This window comes from Coregonus clupeaformis, chromosome 13 (genome assembly GCF_020615455.1).
Source record: "Coregonus clupeaformis isolate EN_2021a chromosome 13, ASM2061545v1, whole genome shotgun sequence".
NCBI classification, from domain to species: domain Eukaryota; kingdom Metazoa; phylum Chordata; class Actinopteri; order Salmoniformes; family Salmonidae; genus Coregonus; species Coregonus clupeaformis.
Genome location: NC_059204.1, coordinates 28,187,387 through 28,212,217, shown reverse-complemented (window position 1 = coordinate 28,212,217; position 24,831 = coordinate 28,187,387). Strand labels below are relative to the sequence as shown.

Sequence of the window (24,831 nt, the reverse complement as noted above, 5' to 3'; positions counted from 1 at the left end):
GGATAAAAGCGTCTGCTAAATGGCATATTATATATATATATATATATATATATATGCCTTTTACATGCCAACTTTGAGTTAGCAGCAGTTGAGATACTGCCATATGTGAGTAGTGCATATTGTTAGTTGGAGAAAAAAAAAGGAAAAAAAAAAGCCATTTTCGACATGGTTTAGAATGAACTCTTTCTGCTAGAAAGTTGTAGAGACATCTAGAACTATTCAATTATCGCGATATTGCATAGAGATTCCACGTGAACTTGCAAAACCACCTTGTACTTGTAGCAGATCTAGCCATCTACTACCCGGTGTGCACTTCTATCAGAGTATTCTGTACAGTGCCGCGGATTGTGAATTGAAGTACACTTCTGATTTAACATTATCCGCTGACTTTTATACGTCTTTCAAAATAATTCAAACACGTTTCTGTTCTTTAAAGGAGTTATCTACGTCAACATTTCATACAGTAGTAGAATACAGGCAAGGTAACGTTAGCGTGGAAGATGTCAGTGGTGGGAATTGATGTGGGCTTTCAAAGCTGCTATGTTGCTGTAGCTCGAGCCGGAGGAATTGAGACCGTGGCTAACGAATATAGCGACCGATGTACACCGTAAGTAAAATATTTTTAAACTCTCGTTTGTCTAGTCTAGACTAGCCATACACTTGAGACAAATACATTTGTTTTGTGAGAGTGGCCAGTTTCTGTTTTTGCGGCCTGGACAATTAGCTAGTAGCTAGCTAGTTAGTTAACAGTTGTGTGTACAGGGTACTGCACGTGAATTCAGCTGCATAACGTTAGCTAGCTCACTAACGTACAGTCCATCTAATTTTTCCATCCCGCTTTGTCGCCAATTATAATGATCGTTATTATCAGATGGACTTATTTCACATGTGTATTGAACTAGCTAATGGTTGCTATTAAACTAGCAGTTACTTATAATACGGAGTTCGCCTGCTATCATAGTTAGCCAGTTAGCTAGCTCACCGTTTACTGTACTGGTTTACTTGCTATGACGACATCCGTCAATCGCCGGTAGGAATATTCTAGCAATTTTGCAGTGCGTAAAAACGGTCGTAAAGTACACCATCCCAATGAGATGCTATGATCTAAAATGTAATAAAAAATATATTCATTTTACATTTTAGTCATTTAGCAGACGCTCTTATCCAGAGCTACTTACAGTTAGTGAGTGCATACATTTTCATACCGTATCCTTTCCATATTATTAGTTTATGGCACCACTGGCCACTTAAATTACAGCTACTGTCAGATTTAAGTCAATACTTCCATTAATTTGTCCAGTGATTTTTTTTATTTCTCTTTTTTTTTCTCGAAGTTTAATTAAGTTGACAGAAAATAGATGCTACAACTGCCTGGTACGGTCATAAACTAGGTTTCCATCAAACCTTCCTACTCAAGTAAAGTACATGTTTGATAAAACATATTCCTAATGACCGGCCTGATTGAAACGGAACAATTTTCGGAAAACGTATAAATGTCGACAAAACAAAATACACTAGACAAGGTGGGATCTTTTTGTGTCGATAAAATTAATCATGCGATAAATGTCGGTGGAAACGCTTTTATGCGCAATTATTGATATAGCCATCATATCGAAGTACACTTGGAGTCACGCGATGAAATGTGTGGTCCTACCACTACGACTCGGGGAAACCATGCAGTTTATTAGGCTACAGATAAAACAAGTTATGATGAATTTCACAGGGTGGTGACAGTGCAAGGTTCGATTCCCACGGGGGACCAGTACAGAAAAAAAGTATGAAAACGTATGCACTCACTACTGTAAGTCGCTCTGGATAAGAGTGTCTGTTAAATGACTAAAATGTAAACGTCTTAATGCGCCTTTCCAATAAATATCGAGGGTCTTATTCTGGTGACATGATAATCGATGCTTGGCAGCTGTTTGACAAATAAAAATAATCTCGCTCTTTTGTCCATAATAATAATCTCATAATGTAGGCTATACATGCGCTCTAGCCAACAGCGCGCAGATAGCGTTGGTAGCTAGAGTGCAGGTGCCAATACCAGAGTGGGCACACTGGCTATATAATACAACATTTTTTGTGAGAAAACCATCAGTAGAGTTGAAAATGTAACATGTCTTTTTTTATTTGGTACATGGGAATTTAACCGCAAAAGGTATTTGTATGTGCATCACGTCATCACGCACAGCCTTTATCTTCAACAAGTCAATTTGAATGAAACGCATCTCTGGTGGGAACATGCGCATATAGTTGTTATGCGGATTTTAGAATATTCGCATGAAAGTCTGTCGTCAATTGGAATTAGGAAACTCTGAAATGTTTGACTCGCTAACTGCTTGTAGTTATGCACGTGCCGCTTTCTATCAGTTAGGGAATCGGACATTTCTGAGTTTCCTAGCTCCGACTAGCTCGTGAACGCTACATAAAAGCAGGGGTAAGGTACGTTTCCGTTGAACTGTCTTGTGTCGATAAAAACAGCCGAACGTAATGGCGTCGCACCTTGTCGACTTCTAGAGTCTTCCTCAGGCAGCATGGATAGAATGAAATAATTAATTATAATGTGGCAACATAACAACGGTGAAACTTGCATTCCTGTAGATATGAAATAATTGGATGGTGGAACTTGCATCCAGCCAACCAGAAAAACAAGTCGACGCAATTCAGGCATTCTTGAAAGTCAGGAGAATCCTTGTCCAGTGAATTACCTAATTTTTTATAGTTGGAAAAAGAGTGCGCAAGCAGTAGGCATTTAGATGTGTGTATGGATGAATGTATATACATATATATATTTTTTAAATTGTACAAATTTAAATGTCTTACAATTTTCAAAAAGGATGTATAGATTTTTGTAACAAAACATCACAAACAGATTAAAACAGAAACACATACAGGGTTTTTACATTCAAAGACATTTGAAAAGCTTAAGAGTATCAATTGATTTAGTTACCTTATTCTTACAGAGCATAGTATTCAATATGGCAAAGTAATTATAAAAATCTACCTTAAAAAATATTTAATAGGATGTTTTTTCTTTAAATTCATTTTATGGATGTAATATTTTGCAAGAATTATAAATGAATTGATCACATAGTTTTTGTTAGTGGAGAATCTTGGACTATCAAAAACAAAAAGAACATCACAAGCTTGCAGATGGATGTCCCTACCCAAAGATCAACACAGAACATAGTCACATACACACATTGGAAAAACAAATGCTCACGTGATTCTGTCCCAGATTGACATTTACATTTCTCATCAACATTTCTAATATATTTACAAATACTTTTGTTGGACGGGTAATATGAGTTATTTTAAAGAGTGTTTCCCTCACTTTGTTTGTGAGCACATACAGTGCATTCGGAAAGTACAGTGCCTTGCAAAAGTATTCATCCCCCTTGGCGTTTTTCCTATTTTGTTGCATTACAACCTGTAATTTAAATAGATTTTTATTTGGATTAATGTAATGGACATACACAAAATAGTCCAAATTGGTGAAGTGAAATGATTTTTTAAATTTTTTTTGAAAGAATATGGTCACAACAAACCTGCTCACAGACCAGGCAAGGAGGGCATTAATCAGAGGCAACAAAGATAACCCTGAAGGAGCTGCAAAGCTCCACAGCGGAGATTGGAGTATCTGTCCATAGGACTACTTTTAAGCCGTACACTCCACAGAGCTGGGCTTTACAGAAGAGTGGGCAGAAAAAAGCCATTGCTTAAAGAAAAAAATAAGCAAACACGTTTGGTGTTCGCCTGAAGGCATGTGGGAGACTCCCCAAACTTATGGAAGAAGGTACTCTGCGCTTTTTGGCCATCAAGGAAAACGCTATGTCTGGCGCAAACCCAACACCTCTCATCACCCCGAGAACACCATCCCCACAGTGAAGCATGGTGGTGGCAGCATCATGCTGTGGGGATGTTTTTCATCGGCAGGGACTGGGAAACTGGTCAGAATTGAAGGAATGATGGATGGTGCTAAATACAGGGAGATTCTTGATGGGAGACTGGGACGGAGGTTCACATTCCAGCAGGACAATGACCCTAAGCATATTGCTAAAGCAACACTCGAGTGGTTTAAGGGGAAACATTTAAATGTCTTGGAATGGCCTAGTCAAAGGCCAGACCTCAATCCAATTGAGAATCTGTGGTATGACTTAAATATTGCTGTACACCAGCGGAACCCATCCAACTTGAAGGAGCTGGAGCAGTTTTGCCTTGAAGAATGGGCAAAAATCCCAGTGGCTAGATGTGCCAAGCTTATAGAGACATACCCCAAGAGACTTGCAGCTGTAATTGCTGCAAAAGGTGTCTCTACAAAGTATTGACAAGTTTTCTGTTTTTTTTGTCTTATTTCTTGTTTGTTTCACAATAACTATTTTGCATCTTCAAAGTGCAAACCCTCCAAAAATCCATTTAAAATCCAGGTTGTAAGACAACAAAATAGGAAAAATGCCAAGGGGGGTGAATACTTTCGCAAGTCACTGTATTCAGACCCCTTGACATTTAAAAAAAAACGTAGCAGCCTTATTCTAAAATTGATTAAATCGTTGTTTTCCCTCATCAATCTACACACAATACCCCATAATGACAAAGCAAAAACAGGTTTAAAACGGAAATATCACATTTACATAAGTATTCAGACCCTTTACACAGTACTTTGTTGAAGCATCTTTGGAAGCGAATACAGCCTCGAGTCTTCTTGGGTATGACGCTACAAGCTTGGCGCACCTGTATTTGGTGAAGCATGGTGGTGGCAGCATCATGCTGTGGGGATGTTTTTCAACGGCAGGGACTGGGAGACTAGTCAGGATCGAGGGAAAGATGAACGGAGCAACGTACAGAGAGATCCTTGATGAAAACCTGCTCCAGAGTGCTCAGGACCTCAGACTGGGGCGACGGTTCACCTTCCAACAGGACAACAAACCTAAGCACACAGCCAAGACAACGCAGGAGTGGCTTCGGGACAAGTCTCTGAATGTCCTTGAGTGGCCCAGCCAGAGCCCGGACTTGAAGCCGATCGAACATCTCTGGAGAGGCCTGAAAATAGCTGTGCAGCGACGCTCCCCATCCAACCTGTCAGAGCTTGAGAGGATCTGCAGAGAAGAATGGGAGAAACTCCCCAAATACAGGTGTGCCAAGCTTGTAGCGTCATACCCAAGAAGACTTGAGGCTTATTGTTTTGTACGTGCAAAACTAATTTAAGCAGCAGGGATCTTGATCCAGGAGGGGATTGATTGTCTCTGCTGTAACCAAGAAGGTTGAGCTTGCAAGCTAGCCACTTAGCTAGCATGCTAGAAAACCAAATGCATAGTTGGAGCCTTGAGCTGAAGATAATCTATTTGGCACATATTAGATAGTAATCTTGTCATAACTTATAGTTATAAGCAGTGGCGTAGCACACACATTATTTTGTTGTTGAAGGTATTGAAAATAATACTGTTTGTATTTCTAAATACCCCGATATACGGTAAACCGCCCAAGCCTAATGTAGGCTAAACAATTTCATGTGATGACTTGCAAAGTTATAGATTACTTTACTTATCTAATCTCAGTCTCTGAATTTTACATAGGCTAATTCACACTAAGATATGAAATACCATAGAATCTAAAGCACCATGCACACAGGGAAGGATCTGTAACCAATCATATCTTGTTCACCTTTTTCAGAGCATGTGTGTCCTTTGGACCACGGAATCGTTCAATAGGAGCGGCAGCCAAAGGCCAGGTAAGCCTTTCTTTAAGACGTATAGCTAATACAAGTCATTAGTGAAAATAAAGTAGCATGTTATTTGACCACGGCATTTTTTCTTTTTGAAAGGTTGTAACAAATTGTAAGAACACTGTTCAAGGGTTCAAGCGATTCCATGGCAGGACATTCGTAGACCCCTACATCCAGTCCGCAAAATCTAGCCTGGTTTACGACCTGGCCCAGATGCCTTCTGGGATGACCGGCATCAAGGTAAATGATCAGAAGTGAAGATGAGGCTGAACGGGGAGCTGGTTGAGATATTCAATCTTAAAATACATTTTTAATTACTCTACTTGTTACTAGGTGATGTACATGGAGGAGGAGAAAGTCTTCAGCATTGAACAAGTCACTGCCATGCTGCTGACCAAACTGAAGGAGACTGCTGAGACAGCAATGAAGAAACCTGTGGCTGACTGTGTCATCTCTGTAAGCAGTTTTACATCTACTTAGACAGATGTGAAGATAGAGTAGGATTTTTTGGTTAACAAACTCTCATGCCTACAGCAATGCCTAGGCCCTATAGAAAAGATGCAGACACACACACATACAATATAAGCAGTCAAGGATGGTGTTTTTGTCAACGGTCATAATTTCTCCTAATGTCCTCCAGGTCCCCAGCTTCTACACTGACGCAGAGAGGAGGTCTGTCATAGATGCAGCTCAGATTGCAGGGCTCAATTGCCTACGACTCATGAATGAAACCACTGCAGGTAATGCCATTACCATGCCAACACTGAACAATGTTATCCCATGTAATCTTGGTCTGAACCCATTTCTCTGTCTATTCCAGTTACACTGGCATATGGGATTTATAAACAGGATCTCCCTGCCCCTGAGGAAAAGCCAAGAAATGTGGTGTTTGTAGATTTGGGCCACTCTGGTTATCAGGTCTCTGTCTGTGCATTCAACAAAGGAAAGCTCAAGGTAAGTTTTTGATATGTTCGAAGACGACTTTACATTATTTTATTTTTTATTTTTTAAAGTTAATGTTTGTTATTTCCCTTTCAGATGCTAGCTTCTGCGTTTGACGCAGAATTGGGTGGCAAAGACTTTGACGAGGTGTTGGTGAACCATTTCTGTGAGGAGTTTGGCAAGAAGTACAAGCTGGATGTGAAGACCAAGCCCAGAGCCCTGGTTCGTCTCTACCAGGAGTGTGAGAAGCTCAAGAAGCTGATGAGCGCCAACTCCTCTGATCTGCCACTCAACATCGAGTGCTTCATGAATGACATCGACGTGACTGGGAAACTCAACAGGTTAGTGGAGCGTAAAACAAGTGCTCTCATTCATCTCAGTACCTCTGTATTACAGATTTGGCCATCCGCAGTGGAAAAGCCATGTGTCAGGAAGTGTTTTCATTCGGTGCATGTGTATCATCATGATGCAAGCAGCTGGATGTGTGTACGGTATCTATTAATATCCCATGACCACTGTTGATCCAGAGGCCACTTTGAGGAGATGTGTGCAGGGCTTCTGGCCAAAGTGGAGGCTCCCCTGCACAGCGTCATGGAACAAGCCAGTGAGTAGCTGTCGTAATAGTAGCTGGAGTATCCCTGAGCCACGTGTGCATGCACAGCCTGTTCATGTTCTTGCTAAGACCTAGATTGGCTGTTAAATCTGACTACCAATGTGCTTCATGCATTGTCCAGAGCTGAAGAAGGAAGACATCTACGCAGTGGAAATCGTGGGCGGTGCCTCCAGGATCCCTGCCGTCAAAGAAAGAGTCAGCAAATTCTTTGGAAAAGAGCTGAGCACGACTTTAAACGCAGACGAGGCTGTCGCAAGAGGATGTGCACTGCAGGTATCGTGTCATGACTCACTGTCCCCAATGACCTCTTCAGCAAATGGGCTTGCCGTTTTTTAGCCATGTCTCGCACTCATGGAACTTGTCGATATTGCAGTAGTTGTCGACCTGATGTTTACTGGCATAGCACAAACTATTTGCAGTAAATAACTTTGACTGTTGACATACCATCAAGTACTGTATACAGTTGTTAAACACTTAGCGAACATGTTATAATGCAGGTGGTTTATCTCCTTAGTGTGCAATCCTGTCCCCTGCCTTCAAAGTCAGAGAGTTTTCCATCACGGATGTCGTCCACTATCCCATCTCCTTGAAGTGGAACTCTGCTGCAGAGGAGGGGTTAAGGTAATGATCTCTTCTTCACATTTGACATGGGCTTATTTAACACTGATTGCGCTGAACTCTGATTGGCAGTGACTCACGTCATCTTCTGGTCTACTCTCCTCCGTCAGTGATTGCGAGGTATTCCCAAGGAACCATGCAGCACCCTTCTCCAAAGTGTTGACATTCTACCGGAGAGAGCCCTTCTCCTTGGAGGCATACTACAGCAACCCCAAAGAGCTGCCGTACCCGGACCCCACAATAGGTACCAGAACAAACAGCCCAGAAACTCTAAATGCCTCTAATAAGCTATAGGCTTGTACCTATTCAGTTAATTTTGTACTTTTAATGGTTGTCTCTGAGGCCAGGTCACTGAGTGTCTTCTAATACTCCACTTGTGAACTCGTCAGGTCAGTTCATGGTCCAGAAAGTGGTTCCCCAGGCAAATGGTGAGAGTTCAAAGGTCAAGGTGAAGGTCAGGGTGAATGTCCACGGGGTCTTCAGCGTGTCCAGTGCCTCTCTAGTGGAGCTCCTGAAACCTAATGAGGGAGAGGAGCCCATGGAGACAGACCCAGCCGGGAAGGAAGAGGAGGTTTGTGTGCACTGTTTTCGTACAGCGCTTACATAGGCTATAGCCTCTACCAGGCTTTCACCTCACCGGTATGAAAGCCTGTGGAAGTTCCTGTCAGAAAGAGGCCAAAAGAAGGTGGAGGGTATCGAAGATGTTTGCCCCTCCCAACAATTGGAATAGGCACTTTCAAACAGGCATCAATTTCGAAACCAAAAGCCAATAATTTTCTGTTGTCCATGTGGGGTAGTGTCATTTCAACCAAATTATATAAAAAATGTAATACTTTTTTTTTATACAAAATATCAATTTTTTTTAAATGTAGTATGCTAGCACCATAAATTAGCTTACTCTGGATAATTAGCACTTCTGAAGAGGGATGGAAGGGGTGGTTGTTTTTGAGTAATCAACATCTACTCACAGCCAATCAGTCAGCAGCCGCTGGCAATCAGCGCTCCACTCATACCCACTTTTCCAATATGAACTTGCCCAAGCTCTGGAGAACAACGTGAGGGAGGCCTGGAAGCCAAGGCTACATGGGCTATAATGCCTATACTCTACCCACACCCAGTTTATTGGACAATGAATCAACCCAGACATATTCAGTAAAAGGGCAATTAATTCAGCTGTCATGTCTCAACAAGTTAAACCTGCTTCAGGAAAGAGATTATTGTATTTTCCTTTGCCTGCTTGTTTTTATTTTCTTTCACAATGGTGACTTTCTCCAATGTGTTATCTGACCATCTGTGCATTGTGACATCAAGCTAACGTTTGGTGTTAACTCCACATGAATGGAGCGCTAACAAAATGTTTCTTGTCTCATCAGAGTAAGATGCAGACTGAACAAGATGACCAGAAAGCCCAAGGTGATGGGCAGAAAGCCCAAGGTGATGGGCAGAAAGACAATGCTGACAAGAAGTCAGAGTCTGAGGAAATGGAGGTGACTGACTGACTACATATTGATCATTCTGAGGGGATGTTTTTTGTATGTGTTCATGATCTAGGTATGGGACCAGTGCACATTTACCTAAAACCTTTTGTATTTTTTATTTTTTAAATCTCAGACATCGGAGGATGGAAAACAGGAGAAGAATCACGCTCCATCGGCAAAGAAACCCAAAGTGAAAACGAAGACTGTCGAACTCCCAATCGAAAACAGCTTGCACTGGCAACTAACCAATGACCTGGTCAATCTGTTCATGGAGAATGAGGTAATGTTGTAGGACACCATAACTAGTATCAACATTAATTACTTTTTCCAAGTATGATCTGATTGGCTTAGCATCACTGAGACTGGATATTCTTCTGACTCTTGTTCTCATTAGCTGAAAACCTGTCCTGTATTGATATAAACTGTGTATAATTGTCATTGTTTTACAAGCATAATCTTAACACGTAACCCTGTATCTCATACCACTATTGTACAGTATAAAGAATTTAATGGGTTGCTTGAGCATGTTGATCTGTGTCTACTGAGAGCTGTGGTGGGAAGGAAAGTAACAAATTGTTTTTATTTAAATGTATAAATTATAGTCATTTAGCAGACACTCTTATCCAGAGCGACTTACAGTAGTGAGTACACACATTTTATATTTGATGTTTCCACCTCAGGGTAAGATGATTATGCAGGACAAGCTGGAGAAGGAGCGAAACGATGCCAAGAACAATGTGGAGGAGTACGTCTATGAGATGAGGGACAAACTGCATGGAGTGTTGGAGAAGTTCGTCAGTGAATCTGTGAGTATATTCCCTCAAGCTGGCAGAGTAGAAAAGCACTAGCTAACAGCAAGGCTAGGTCACATTTATTTGTATTATTCTCAGTGTATTATATAACGTTACATGTATTAAAAACAAATGATGTGGAGTTACTACAAGTTTGTTTTTACTAAATGCAGGACCGAGACACCTTTTCGTTAAGACTTGAGGACACAGAGAACTGGTTGTATGATGACGGCGAGGACCAACAGAAACAAGTGTACATCGACAAACTGGCTGAATTAAAGGTAACATTGCCAGTCAATTCCTGTCTCTGATTCTAGCCTAGGATGGATTTTGTTAGGTGACTGAACTAAATGTCCCTTCTACAGAAACTTGGGCAGCCCATCCAGGAAAGATACATCGAGGCTGAGGAGAGACCAAAAGCATTCGATGAACTCGGAAAGCATATCCAACAGTACATGAAGATTGTAGAAGCTTACAAAACAAAGGTAACTTCTAAGATATTGTTATTGCATAGTTGTGCACATATAGTTTTATCAACATTGAGTCACTGGACATGTAATGATATCTCAATGTCTCCCAGCATTGAAACGTTCCTTATGTCTGTCTTGACACCCAGGAGGAGCAGTATGAGCATTTGGACGAGTCGGAGATGTTGAAGGTGGATAAGCAGGTGAACGACGCCATGATTTGGATGAACAGCAAAATGAATGCGCAGAGCAAACAGAATTTTACCCAGGAGCCTGCCATCAAAGTCCAGGAGATTCAGGCAAAAACAAAGGTTAGTGCTGACAATAGGTTTGTATAGTCTGTCAAGGACTCAGTTTTGCCTGGTCCAGGTCCTAATATGGCATATGGTCATCCAAAGGTCAGAATGTCCCAAATCCCACTTTTTAAAGTTAATATTCTGTTAACTCGTACCCAAATAATGTTGTGGACTAATCCTATACTCGTATTAAAAAATTTGAGAAAAAAACCCTTCAAAAACCCCACCTCAAACTTGTATCTCAAACAGACAGTTTCAAAAAGGCGTACTATTTCCTCAGAGGATGATGTCATCCTCCTGAGGAAGATGAGCTGGCCAATCAGCAGTCTACTCACGTGAATATTTTCAATGATCGGTATACGCCCACATCATTCTGTTGTTGGGGTAGGCCCCCACACCATTCCAACACAAAGCTGCTTTTTAACATACTTAAAGCTGCAATATCTAACTTTAGTTATAGCTTTGTCATTCTCATTGAAAGCAAGTCTAAGAAGTGGTAGATCTGTCTGTGTCCTATTTCTATGCTTCTCGTTCTTAATTTTCGTGTTTGCTTCTTTCGGTTTTGTACACCAGCTGAAAATACAATATTTGGGGTTATTGAAAAAAAAAATTCACAGCGGTTTAGATGGTACAATGATTCGCTACACTGCATGTTTTGTCACAAACTTTCATTACCATGTTTTGGAAGGAAAACGATTTAACTCGTATTGTAATTCATTATAGGGCATATTTAATCGAAATCTGGAAACACTGGTTAGTTACTTTTAACATCCTCTTTCCCTCTGTGTAGGAGCTTTACTCAGCTTGCAACCCTATCGTCTCAAAACCCAAGCCCAAAGTGGAGATCCCCAATGATGAGAAGGAAGAACAGAATGGACCTGTAAATGGACAGGAGGGCTCCGATGCCCAGCCAAGCTGCCCAGAGAAGGGTGCAGCAGGGAGCACGGCGGCTCCTGAATCTGCAGAGGGCAACAAGCTGCCTGAGATGGACATTGACTAACTGCTATAGCTGCCCCCAATCCTTCTCTCCCCGCCCGCCTCTCGCCTCTCTTGAGATCTTACTGATGATAGCCTCTCTTTTGATGACACAGTCAAACTATTCCTATAAATACTGTCAATCAGCCTTCTTGGCATGTTCCACTATTTTTTGCTGTTGAATACAATGAATGCATATTGATCAAGCTGTTTTGACATAAAATATTGTGAGAGCCGCAGGATAGAAACGTGCTTTCTGTTTATCGCTTCAATGGCCATTTAGTAAGGAATGTTCTCAGCATCTCTTTAGCCTATTTCCGCTGAGATTGAAATATTAAAGTGGTGGTGGTAAGCAGTGAAAAAATGAGTACAGAAGTTTAGGGGAAAATGTTAACTTATGTTTGAATGGGGAAGGGGTTCAAGCTTGAAATGTATGGTTATTCTGAATTGGATAAATGCAACTGTTGGATAAATGGAGAGGACAGAGAGAGAGAAATTTGATGGAATAAAGGTTAGTGTATTCAGAGATGTGATAGAGGCACCAATTATCTGTCTACTATATGTTTAATTAGATTTGAGTTACTGTCATGCAGTATTTCAATGTAAGGCTGTCTCATTTAAAAGCAATGGTCTGTGGGTTGTTCTCTGGTATAGTTTTGTTTTTCTACTCTGTACAACCGTGCGAATGAATGGTGAGTACCAATTTGGTGCTGTTACCACTCACCAAAAGCAAAATAAATACATTTAGGTGTCTATGAGAATTATGTGAAAGAGTTATTGAAAGGTTATTTGAAAATGCATGTTGATTCGGATGAGAGAATACTCCTCTAAGGGACCTGGAGTGGAACACCTTGAATTCAGCAAAAAGAAAAGGATCATACATTGCATGTTTTGTCACACTTGAATTACCATGATTTGGAAGAAAAACTATTTAATGCTGTCAAATTCACAAAGGTGGTATAAACACAAAATGAAATGTTTAGATGTTCTACTGCTTTAAATCTCAAATGGACAAATCACTTCTATGGCCAGTGGTGGTTTTGAGGAACAAATAGGCCACTTAATAGGCATTATTTTTGGATCACCCCCTCAGCTTAGTACATAAAACCCACAGGTGTGTGCAGAGAAAGTGAGCCATCATCCCCACTAGCTGGGTTTCTTTTTTTCTCTGTTCCAACCACCATGACCTACAGCAACACCTCAGTGCTATTCTGGTTAACCCTTAAAGCGCCAACATATTTTTTTGCTGATTGCAAAGAGACTCTCTTTCAAGCAGTAACACTATTTTATTAACCTTTTGTAACAATTAATTGGTTTAAAATCCCCAAAATGAGCATATTTTTTTAATGTTCACATTTATAGTGAAATTTGATGTAAATAGACGTTTTTGTATATTGTTTATGTTTTGAACAGATGTTTTGATCAATTTCATCCTGGCCACTTATGAACATTGGTCTGTTATTCATTCAAAGTGTTGTTTGTGTGATACTCAGAGGCTGAGAAATTGGCGATTGAGCTAATCTGATATAGCAGTACGACCTAAAATGGCCACCGATATGGGTGCCGGTGAAATACTTTTAGCTCTAACTTCGGAAAGATATGGGCTATCAACTCGGTTCCAATTGCATCTGAAAGATTAGACTCGACTCAGTATAGAGACATTGACTGGGAGCTAAATATGTATTTACATCTTTGAGTTATAGTGGCTACGACGCCCCCCAGTGGCCAAATCTGGTGGGGGGGGGCTCCATCTCTTTTTTCAGGGTACATACAGTACATCTACCTCTGCCAAATTTTTGTCAGTAAGTAGTTGCTTGACAAAGGTCGAAATTATGACATGTTTGACTGCTTGGGGTCAAAATTGACCCTAGGGTTTTGGCTGCACTCCACAACATGGTCACTCTGCACTGCCATCCTGAGAATCAGACAGCTGGTGGCACCCAAATTGGGGAGGATGGGCTCACAGTAATGGCATAAATGGAATGGTATCAAACACATGCATGGTGTCCGTGTGTTTGATCTCATTCACTCCACCATTCCAGCCATTATCTGCCAGATCCAAGGATGCTCCAATACGCATACCAACGAGTTTGTTTCCAGGTCGGAAATTTCCGAGTTGTCGTGAACGCGGCATCATCTTCCTACGAGTTTCCAGTCCGGAGTTTGCGCGTTGTCTGGAAAGCGACAGAAGTCTGTCATTATCCAAAAGTCGTCATTAGTGGGGCTGGAATATAAGGTAAATAACACATAGCTACATTATACATTACCATGATCTAAGAAAATGCTTGTAATCTACATCAGGTGACTGATTACTCATGATAGCGAGCTAACAATTGAAGGTGTGTAGGCCAACGTTTCTAGCCCAACTAGCTAGCTAACGGTAGCTACCTAGTATGTTAACGTTATTGTAGTTAGCTAACTTACTATCAATAAGGCTGTCAAGGCACTTAGCCAGCTAAAGTTAGCCCTTGAGATCGTGTTGTGGCCTAGGGTTGTTACATAGCCACTTTCGAGCATAGTTGTAGTTGAAATCGTGTAGCTTGCTAGCTTCCATACTAGTTAGTCAGGTAACGTTTCTGTTAGCCAAACTCGGTCCTGGGGACCCCAAGGGGTGCACGGTTTGGTTTTTGCCCTAACACTACACAGCTGATTCAAATAAACAAATAACAGGGGTTGTCTAACTCAATCCATGGAGGGCCATGTCTGCTGGTTTTTGTTTTCTATAACGTTACACTGGCTGTGATAGTCAGGTTTAGACAGGCAGCCCAATTCTGATATTTTTTCCACTAATTGGTCTTTTGACAAATCACATCAGATATTTTTCAGATCTGATTTGTCAAAAGACCAATTCATTAAAAAAATATCAGAATTGGGCTGCCTGTCTAAACGCAGCCTCTGTGCCTGACAACCAGTTTCATAAAAAGTTAAATTAATATGTGGCTGCAGCCTGATGTCCCAGTCATCCACAGGAGGTTGGTGGCACCTTAATTGTGGAGGACAGGCTCAGGGTAATGGCAGGAGTGGAATCAATGGAATGGTATCAAATACATGGTTTGTTTGTAAAATATATCTATATACTCTACCAGTCAAAAGTTTGGACACACTTACTCATTCAAGGGTGTTTCTTTATTTTTTACAATTTTTTACATTGTAGAATAATAGTGAAGACATCAAAACTATGAAATAACACATATGGAATGATGTAGTAACCAAAAAAGTGTTAAACAACTCAAAATATATTTGAGATTCTTCAAATAGCCACCCTTTGCCTTGATGACAGCATTGCACACTATTGGCATTCTCTCAACCAGCTTCATGAGGTAGTCACCTGGAATGCATTTCAATTAACAGTTAATTTGTGGTTTTTATTTCGTTCTTAATGCGTTTGAGTCAGTCAGGTGTGTTGTGACAAGGTAGGGGGATATACAGAAGATAGCCCTATTTGGTAAAAGACCAAGTCCATATTATGTTAAGAACAGCTCAAATAAGCAAAGAGAAATGACAGTCCATCATTACATTAAGACATGAAGGTCAGTCAATACGGAACATTTCAAGAACGTTGAAAGTTTCTTCAAGTGCAGTCGCAAAACCCATCAAGCGCTATAATGAAAATGGCTCTCATGAGGACCACCACAGGAATGGAAGACCCATAGATACCTCTGCTGCAGAGGATACGTTCATTAGAGTTCATTAGAGTTAACTGTTAACTGCACCTCAGAAATTGCAGCCCAAATGAATGCTTCACAGAGTTCAAGTAACAGACACATCTCAACATCAACTGTTCAGAGGGGACTGTGTGAATCAGGCCTTCATGGTCGAATTGCTGCAAAGAAACCACTACTAAAGGACACCAATAAGAAGAAGAGACTTGCTTGTGCCAAGAAACACGAGCAATGGACATTAGACCGGTGGAAATTTGTCCTTTGGTCTGGAGTCCAAATTGGAGATTTTGGGTTCCAACCGCCTTGTCTTTGTGAGATGCAGTGTGGGTGAACGGATGATCTCCCCATGTGTATTTCCCACCATGAAGCATGGAGGAGGAGGTGTTATGGTGTGGGGGTGCTTTGCTAGTGGCACTGTGATTTATTTAGAATTCAAGGCACACTTAACCAGCATGGCTACCACAGCATTCTGCAGCGATACGCCATCCCATCTGGTTTGGGCTTAGTGGGACTATCATTTGTTTTTCAACAGGACAATGACCCAACAAGGTAGTACAAAAGACACAGTGGTGATCAGATAAAGAAACATCTACAATAGAGGATATGTCAATAGAAAGCCCCTTGATAATAATCAGGTCCAGAGTATGGCCGCTGTTATGGGTTTAGTCTTACTGTTGTTGTTGCCTCACAGGAATGTAAATGTCTGAGGACCAGGCAGCGCAGAAGGATGAGCTGCTTGTTCTAGCAAGTATTTACGACGAAGAGGAGTTTCACAGAGCTGAATCGGCACAAGGCGGAGAAATACAACTATGCCTTGAACTTCCTCCTAGTTTCAAGTTGATAGTCAAAGGTAAGGCTGTGTTTCCTTTCCTCTGCATTAATCCTACATTGTCCCTTTTTTTTATATAAAATAACTGTTAATCAACATTAAAACCTGAAAAATTGAATGTGTTTGTTTCTGTCAGGAGACAAGCAGACAGAATATGACGTATCTTTCCTACCTCCTCTGGTGCTTAACTTCGAACTTCCTGCCGACTACCCTTCTTCCTCATCTCCGGTCTATACACTAAGTTCCAAATGGCTGTCAAGGGACCAGGTGAGGCAGACGCATCAACATAAGAAATAAAATAACATCTTTCAACAACATTCCCCTTGTCTTCCTGACCAACCCTTCTTTCTACCCCCTCAGATGACTTCTCTCTGCAAGCGTCTGGATGAGCTGTGGGGGGAGAACCAGGGCTGCGTTGTCCTCTACAAATGGATCCAGTTCCTCAAGGAGGAGGCGTTTGCCTTCCTGGATGTCAAGTCTCCACTAGAGGTTGTTAAAGCGGGCAAGGCTCCGGTGGAGCGGAAGAGAAACGAGGCTGGCGTGAAGCGGGCGGGGAGTATAACCGGGGAGAAAGGCAAACTGGAGCCTCTGCTGGAGCTGGACCCCCGTGCTGTGCTGGTGGTGGACCCCCGTACTGATATCCTACCTCAGCTCCTGGACTTTGACGAAGCTCAGAGGCAGAAGGTGTTTGACGCCAAGGCGTTCTGCTGTAGCATCTGCTTCATGGAGAAGCTGGGCTCGAGCTGCCTGTGCTTCAAGGAATGCCAGCACGTGTACTGCAAGGCCTGCATGACAGAGTACTTCGGGATTCAGATCCGCGACGGCAATGTTCAGTGCCTTAACTGCCCCGAGCCCAAGTGCACCTCCTTGGCTACGCCCTCACAGGTAACTTTTGACTCAACTCTTAAATTAGCTCTTATGAGAATAATTTGCTCTTATGGCACTCTTATGAGCACTGACTAATACACTGCCCCTTGTACAGGTCAAGCTCCTTGTCGGGGAGGAGTTGTTTACTCGTTATGACCGCCTCCTGCTTCAGTCCAGCCTGGACCTGATGGCTGACGTGGTGTACTGCCCTCGCCAGTCATGCTGTCAGGCTGTGATGGTGGAGCCAGACACCACCATGGGCATCTGCCCTGCCTGTCAGTACGCCTTCTGCACCCTCTGCAAACGGGGATACCACGGCCTGTCGCACTGCAAAGTCACAGCAGGTAAAGGAAATAATTGTATTACGTAGTCTATATTATATTACCTGACAATTAATGAGTTATATGCTGTGCACAGTCTATGCACTAAAGATGATCAATCTAAATGGAGGTTAGAATAATGGTTTTGGTATTAAGAGGGGCCTCTCTTCTGCCATGTAGATGAGCTGCGAGGCCTAAGGGATGAATATATCTCTGCCAGCGCCGAGGGGAAGAAGTTCATGGAGCAGCGTTTTGGAAAGCGGGTTATCCAGCGTGCTGTGGAGGAGTCCTTCAGCAGGGACTGGCTCAATGAGAACTGTAAAGGCTGCCCGCGCTGTGGCACTAACATACAGGTATGTTGCTCTCTGCACAACAAGCCTGTATTCTTTAGTTTGGATGTGTTTTGCTGCTCCTACATGAGGTTGCAGTTAGCCTAGCGGTTAGAGCGTTCGGCCAGTAACCGAAATGTTGCTAGTTTGAATCCCCGGTAAAAAAAACAAATGTTGATTTGCCTTTGAGCAAGTCACTTAAACCTAATTTCTCCCGGGTTGCCGTCAATAATGGCTGATCCCATGCCATGACCCCACTCTCTGAGGATCTCCAGGGGAGTGTCCATTTCACACCACACTGTACAGGTTACACACTTGTACATGTGTGAAACAGGACAAATACAAACACCCCCTTTTTGACCTGATCCCAGGGGTTAAAGTTCTCTGTCATTGTGACAGATTTCCGTCATATCGATTCTGGAGAGGTCATTTTTGAGATTTTAAATTTTAGCCATTTAGCAGACGCTCTTATCCAGAGTGACTTACAGTTAGTGAGTGCATACATTTTTTCATACTGATCAGTGTAGATCCGCAATAAAAAATCTCTGAGATCGTGGAGGTGGTAGAGCCTAATAGAGACAGAAGCATGTCTGTTCTACGAAATACAGTAAATCATATTTCTCCACTCCTGTTCCCAAGTCAAAATGTAGCCTACATTTGGTGTATCATTTTACTGCAATAAATACTTAATTCTGCAGGAGTTAATATTAAGGCTATGTGAGAGGTTATAGACCTATAGCCTACAGTCAGTGTCCAGATTTCAGTTTCCATTTAACCCATCTGAACAGTAGTAGGCTACAGTTCCCTTGACGTGCCATAGGCCTGTTTGAAGCCCCATCTTGTGAATGTCGATTTTTTTGTATAGCGCCTCACAATCATCACACGTACTGTAACATCACCAGCACTGCTGTCATCCTCTTTTACCACTTCACCAAATCTTCCCAAACATGACTTTTCTGGCCCTCCTCTTTATTTGAAACTCTGACATTGTCCTTTTATTAATAATAATAATAATAATAATAATATGCCATTTAGCAGACGCTTTTATCCAAAGCGACTTACAGTCATGCGTGCATACATTTTTGTGTATGGGTGGTCCCGGGGATCGAACCCACTACCTTGGCGTTACAAGCGCCGTGCTCTACCAGCTCAGACATTTTCCTTTTTGCCTCTGTGGATCGACATTAACTTTTTCTGCCCATTCCCAAAAGCGATTGGCGTGTAGGCTATTTGTTGTCCGTACAGTCAGGCCCTAAAGCCAGACGGCCTAAAATACTGAAAGAAAAACCTCAATGTAGCAACAGATATCAATTTAACAAGAATTATACACAAATAGATTTTTTAAAGGTATTGTTTTCTCTATATTCAACTCGCTTGCCACCCACCCGCCCTTCATCCACACAATATTTCATGGCCCTAAACCTGTCTGCCCCGCGGAAATAACCGGGGGCCATCACTAGTAGATTTTATAGCCACTATGCTTCATCATTTGGGCCACAGGTATTCCTTCTTATTGCTAATAGCGCATCTGATCATATAGAACATGCATAAGCTATATGCATGGTTCAATATGTTAAAATACTTTTTACATTGTTATTGGGCTAATTTCTGGATGTGGAAATTATGTTTTAGATGGTATCAGCATAATTTTATTTGAATACATTTTGGAGTAGAATGACCTTTTTAAAAAGTCACCAGAACTGAGCTTCTCAGTCCTTCTACATAAACATGATCTCGAGGAGGACCACGGACCCCTTAAGCAAGGGGAATCGAATTGGTCAAACTCACAGTTTAATACACATACAAAATGATCCTCTTTCCCTAAAACTATGATGGTCATGACTTTCTAACATGAAAGGTGAGGTTAACTTGGCCCCAGACAATCAATCTGAGATCGACTTAAGTTTCAGTCATGGGATTTATTGGTTGTTTTAACCCCTATGATCTCTATCTATAGGATCATTTGTTTGATCATCTTCTCTGTTTTCTCTGTGTAGAAGGTAGATGGCTGCAACAAGATGACCTGCACCTCGTGTAAGCAGTACTTCTGCTGGCTGTGTCTGGGCCAGCTCACACATGTCAATCCCTACAGCCACTTCAACAACCCCTCCTCGCCTTGCTACAACCAGTGAGTAGCTTTGTTATTGTCCTCCTTCCTTTTTTGGAAGGTGTCATTGACGATTGGCTCTGTGTGTCCATTTAGGTGTACGATAAATCAGGATTATGCTCATAGAATGTTTGTCTAAACTTTTATTGACTTCATAATGAGAAAAAATGACATTTTTCTTATGTGTTTCTTTGGTGTTTTCTAGGCTGTTCCAGGGTGTGGATATTGATGAAGATGATGCCTTCTTGAGTGATGAAGAGGACTGATATGTGCAATGCCTCCATGTGTGCTTCATTTGTATGCAATTTATGTCACCCTCACTATACAAACTACACATGGATTTAGCCAATATCATTTCTCACCATCATTGATCAGGCATTTACTATGCCAAAACATATCAGTCATTTCTAATGGTTGACTGGCTAGCAGAGAGCGATTCCAAGTTGATATAGGTACATTACCTTACTCCATACAGAAGTAAAATACTCAGGGCCAGTATTTTTCTGAAAGAATGCTTGTGAAGAGAGCATACCAAAAACGGATGGGTTACAGTTCTAATGATGAGTTCGTATGTTTAGATGATTTGAACTGATAATGTTGGCATGTTTTATCAATCTCAATTTAAAAAGAACATTCTGGGATCTGGGGGTGAAATCTTACAATGAAGAACAGAGAACAACATCTTCAGATGTTTTACTATTTATTTTGTGTCCTTTAGAACAACTTTAATCGTGAGTTAAAAACTATGTGGAAGAATGTCTGTACATCTGGATGCCATCCAAACCATGAGCTAACAACTTGATGTTGAAAGGTTAAATAAAGAGTTGCCAAATGTGACATTCAGCCAATGGCCATCAAGGCATATTATTTAATGTTATGTTGCTGGAATAGGATTTTTAGACACTCTGTTGTCTTTTCACCAAAAGGTACACTTTATTTATCATGTAACATGATTCGTTTGAATGAGACACACACTGATATGGCATTGTTTCAGTACAAAAAGATCAGTCCTTAACCACATTTCCTAGTTACTACCTCACATTATCATTTTCATCCTAACTGTTTAGCTAGTAAGGCTGATTGAGGGGGGGAAGTCTGTCATTGATATTTGCAGTAGTCCTGAATTTTAAAAATGGTTGTCGTGTTTTAATAACCATATACAAACACAACCCTTTGATTTTATGTTAGGGGTTATAGGATATTCTTCCTATGTTCATTCTATCAATACATGTTTTATGAAGGTACTCAGCAATGGACTCCTTGTTTGTCTTGTCACACTGTATTAAGAGTGAACGTGTGATTACAGCAAATCAACTTCCTGTCCAGGGCCCGGTTTCCCAAAAGCGTTTTAAGGCTAAATGAACCGTTAGAACTTTCATAGGAGCATCGTTATATCTGAGAGCTGTTCCACAAAACCATCGTTATTAACGTTGCACTTGAAAACGCATGTAATCTAACGCCTGCCAGACCACTCGTAGAACAACTAAGTGCATCTTTAGATGCTTTTTTGCCCTCCCGTGTCACTTTATACACTATATACACTACTGGTCAAAAGTTTGGACACACCTCCTCATTCAATGGTTTTTCTTTATTTTTACTATTTTCTACATTGTAGAATAATAGTGAAGACATCGAAACTATGAAATAACACATGGAATAATGTAGTAACCAAAAAAGTGTTAAACAAATCAAAATATATTTTATATTTGAGATTATTCAAATAGCCACCCTTTGCCTTGTTGACAGCTTTGCACACTCTTGGCATTCTCTCAACCAGCTTCACCTGGAATGCTTTTCCAACAGTCCTGAAGGAAAAGCAGCCAACAGTCTTGTTGGCTGCTTTTCCTTCCGTCTGCGGTCCGACTCATCCCAAACCATCTCAATTTGGTTGAGGTCGGATGATTGTGGAGTCCAGTTCATCTGATGCAGCACTCCATCACTCTTCTTCTTGGTAAAATAGCCCTTACACAGCCTGGAGGTGTGTTGGGTCATTGTCCTGTTGAAAAACAAATGATAGTCCCACTAAGCCCAAACCAGATGGGACGGTGTATCGCTGCAGAATGCTGTGGTAGCCATGCTGGTTAAGTGAGCCTTGAATTCTAAATAAATCACAGACAGTGTCACCAGCAAAGCACCCCCACACCATAACACCACCCCCTCCATGATTTACGGTGGGAAATACACATCCGTTCACCCACACCTCATGAAGCTGGTTGAGAGAATGCCAAGAGTGTGCAAAGCTGTCATCAAGGCAAAGGGTGGCTATTTGAAGAATCTGAAATACAAAATATACTGCTCAAAAAAATAAAGGGAACACTTAAACAACACAATGTAACTCCAAGTCAGTCACACTTCTGTGAAATCAAACTGTCCACTTACGAAGCAACACTGATTGACAATAAATTTCACATGCTGTTGTGCAAATGGAATAGACAACAGGTGGATATTATAGGCAATTAGCAAGACACCCCCAATAAAGGAATGGTTATGCAGGTGGTGACCACAGACCACTTCTTAGTTCCTATGCTTCCTGGCTGATGTTTTGGTCACTTTTGAATGCTGGCGGTGCTTTCACTCTAGTGGTAGCATGAGACGGAGTCTACAACCCACACAAGTGGCTCAGGTAGTGCAGCTCATCCAGGATGGCACATAAATGCGAGCTGTGGCAAGAAGGTTTGCTGTGTCTGTCAGCGTAGTGTCCAGAGCATGGAGGCGCTACCAGGAGACAGGCCAGTACATCAGGAGACGTGGAGGAGGCCGTAGGAGGGCAACAACCCAGCAGCAGGACCGCTACCTCTGCCTTTGTGCAAGGAGGAGCAGGAGGAGCACCGCCAGAGCCCTGCAAAATGACCTCCAGCAGGCCACAAATGTGCATGTGTCTGCTCAAACCGTCAGAAACAGACTCCATGAGGGTGGTATGAGGGCCCGACGTCCACAGGTGGGGGTTGTGCTTACAGCCCAACACTGTGCAGGTCGTTTGGCATTTGCCAGAGAACACCAAGATTGGCAAATTCGCCACTGGCACCCTGTGCTCTTCACAGATGAAAGCAGGTTCACACTGAGCACATGTGACAGATGTGACAGTCTGGAGACGCCGTGGAGAACGTTCTGCTTCCTGCAACATCCTCCAGCATGACCGGTTTGGCGGTGGGTCAGTCATGGTGTGGGGTGGCATTTCTTTGGGGGGCCGCACAGCCCTCCATGTGCTCACCAGAGGTAGCCTGACTGCCATTAGGTACCGAGATGAGATCCTCAGACCCCTTGTGAGACCATATGCTGGTGCGGTTGGCCCTGGGTTCCTCCTAATGCAAGACAATGCTAGACCTCATGTGGCTGGAGTGTGTCAGCAGTTCCTGCAAGAGGAAGGCATTGATGCTATGGACTGGCCCGCCCGTTCCCCAGACCTGAATTCAATTGAGCACATCTGGGACATCATGTCTCGCTCCATCCACCAACGCCACGTTGCACCACAGACTGTCCAGGAGTTGGCGGATGCTTTAGTCCAGGTCTGGGAGGAGATCTCTCAGGAGACCATCCGCCACCTTATCAGGAGCATGCCCAGGCCTTGTAGGGAGGTCATACAGGCACGTGGAGGCCACACACACTACTGAGCCTCATTTTGACTTGTTTTAAGGACATTACATCAAAGTTGGATCAGCCTGTAGTGTGGTTTTCCACTTTAATTTTGAGGGTGACTCCAAATCCAGACCTCCATGGGTTGATAAATTTGATTTCCATTGATAATTTTTGAACATTTTGGACCCGTCTCTCCTGACGGAATTCCATCGTGGGCACCCGACGCACCCTGCTCCGCGTCCTCCTGGTCGTCCCCGAGGCCGGAGTCGGCGCACGTCTGGAGCCGCGCGTCAAGGGGGGGGTACTGTCACGGTTTCGGCCGAGGCTGCCTCTCTTCCTTGCTCGGGCAGGCTTCGGCGTTCGTCGTCTCCGGAATACTAGCTGCCACCGTTGCATGTTTCTATGTTCGTTTGCTTTTGTCTGATTGTTGTTACACCTGTTATCGTTTAGTGTATTAGTGTCCTATAAGTTCTCGTTGTGTTTGTCTAGTGTTGTGTGTGATTGTTTTCACTGTCGTGCGCTTAGCTATTGTATGTACAGTTTGCTCGGTTGAGCTGCTCTCCATTCTGTGTTTTGGAGTATTTTGTCACACGTATTTTGTGCGCCCGCTTTATTTCGCCTGCGTGCGGAGTTTCTCGCCTCAGGGCATTTGTTTTCGTGCTGTGTTTTGTTGCCAAACAACTAAAGTCTTTTGGACTTACTTTGTGCGTCCTGCGCCTGATTCCACCACCACACCCACCTACAGCTACACTGACACAAATAAACCATAATAGTTCAATGGAGCCCCCTATTGGCTCTCCCCTACCTATACATTACTTCCATAACCACATTAGTTATGGTCCGATTACAAATTAAACCTTATCACATGATCAAACAACGCCACAACCTTAAACTCATATGGGGCGGCAGGCAGCTTAGTGATCAATAGCGCCGCGCCAACAACCGAGAGGTCGCCGGTTCCAATCCCCGAGCCGACCAGGCGAAAAATCTGCCGATGTGCCCTCGAGCAAGGCACTCAACCCCAATCGCTCCTGCAAGTCGCTCTGGACAAGAGCGTCTGCCAAATCACCAAAAATGCAAATGTAAATATTCTCCACTTTCTCACCCATGACACACGTCTACGCTCGGATGAGCAAGTTCAGAATATCCAACGTCAGAAACCCCCAGGCACCTCTCAAATAATCACCCCGTGGTGTTCCCAGCCAACTCCCTGGCTCCAAAAGCCACACTTTCGCTCTC

At 42.4% G+C, this 24,831-nt stretch overlaps 2 protein-coding genes across 2 annotated transcripts; both read left to right on the top strand.

Moving 5' to 3' along the window:
• The first annotated feature begins 276 nt into the window (after positions 1-276).
• Positions 277-12,655, top strand: LOC121579205 (heat shock 70 kDa protein 4). The gene is made up of 19 exons (XM_041893586.1): positions 277-607; positions 5,671-5,728; positions 5,822-5,962; positions 6,056-6,178; positions 6,363-6,462; positions 6,543-6,676; positions 6,761-7,005; positions 7,192-7,268; positions 7,399-7,550; positions 7,792-7,898; positions 8,006-8,139; positions 8,285-8,466; positions 9,269-9,382; positions 9,507-9,653; positions 10,054-10,179; positions 10,338-10,445; positions 10,530-10,649; positions 10,781-10,942; positions 11,718-12,655. The coding sequence occupies exons 1-19, from the start codon at positions 501-503 to the stop codon at positions 11,925-11,927; spliced, it is 2,547 nt and encodes an 848-aa protein (XP_041749520.1). The 5' UTR covers positions 277-500; the 3' UTR covers positions 11,928-12,655.
• A 1,214-nt stretch (positions 12,656-13,869) lies between these two features.
• On the top strand, positions 13,870-20,859 carry LOC121579204 (E3 ubiquitin-protein ligase RNF14-like). The gene is made up of 8 exons (XM_041893585.2): positions 13,870-14,138; positions 16,256-16,414; positions 16,530-16,660; positions 16,754-17,278; positions 17,376-17,604; positions 17,761-17,933; positions 19,907-20,037; positions 20,222-20,859. Exons 2-8 carry the CDS (start codon positions 16,264-16,266, stop codon positions 20,280-20,282), a joined length of 1,401 nt encoding a protein of 466 aa, XP_041749519.1. The 5' UTR covers positions 13,870-14,138; positions 16,256-16,263; the 3' UTR covers positions 20,283-20,859.
• The last annotated feature ends 3,972 nt before the right edge of the window (positions 20,860-24,831 follow it).

What these genes read in the sequence shown, in the direction of transcription:
- LOC121579205 (XM_041893586.1), top strand. Translation starts at nt 501, where the DNA reads ATGTCAGTGGTGGGAATTGATGTGGGCTTTCAAAGCTGCTATGTTGCT. An exon ending in CTGGGATGACCGGCATCAAG is followed by an intron (nt 5,963 to 6,055) that starts GTAAATGATCAG and finishes ACTTGTTACTAG; the next exon opens with GTGATGTACATGGAGGAGGA. An exon ending in CATGAATGAAACCACTGCAG is followed by an intron (nt 6,463 to 6,542) that starts GTAATGCCATTA and finishes TGTCTATTCCAG; the next exon opens with TTACACTGGCATATGGGATT.
- LOC121579204 (XM_041893585.2), top strand. Translation starts at nt 16,264, where the DNA reads ATGTCTGAGGACCAGGCAGCGCAGAAGGATGAGCTGCTTGTTCTAGCA. An exon ending in GCTGTGGCACTAACATACAG is followed by an intron (nt 17,934 to 19,906) that starts GTATGTTGCTCT and finishes TTCTCTGTGTAG; the next exon opens with AAGGTAGATGGCTGCAACAA. An exon ending in TCCTCGCCTTGCTACAACCA is followed by an intron (nt 20,038 to 20,221) that starts GTGAGTAGCTTT and finishes GGTGTTTTCTAG; the next exon opens with GCTGTTCCAGGGTGTGGATA.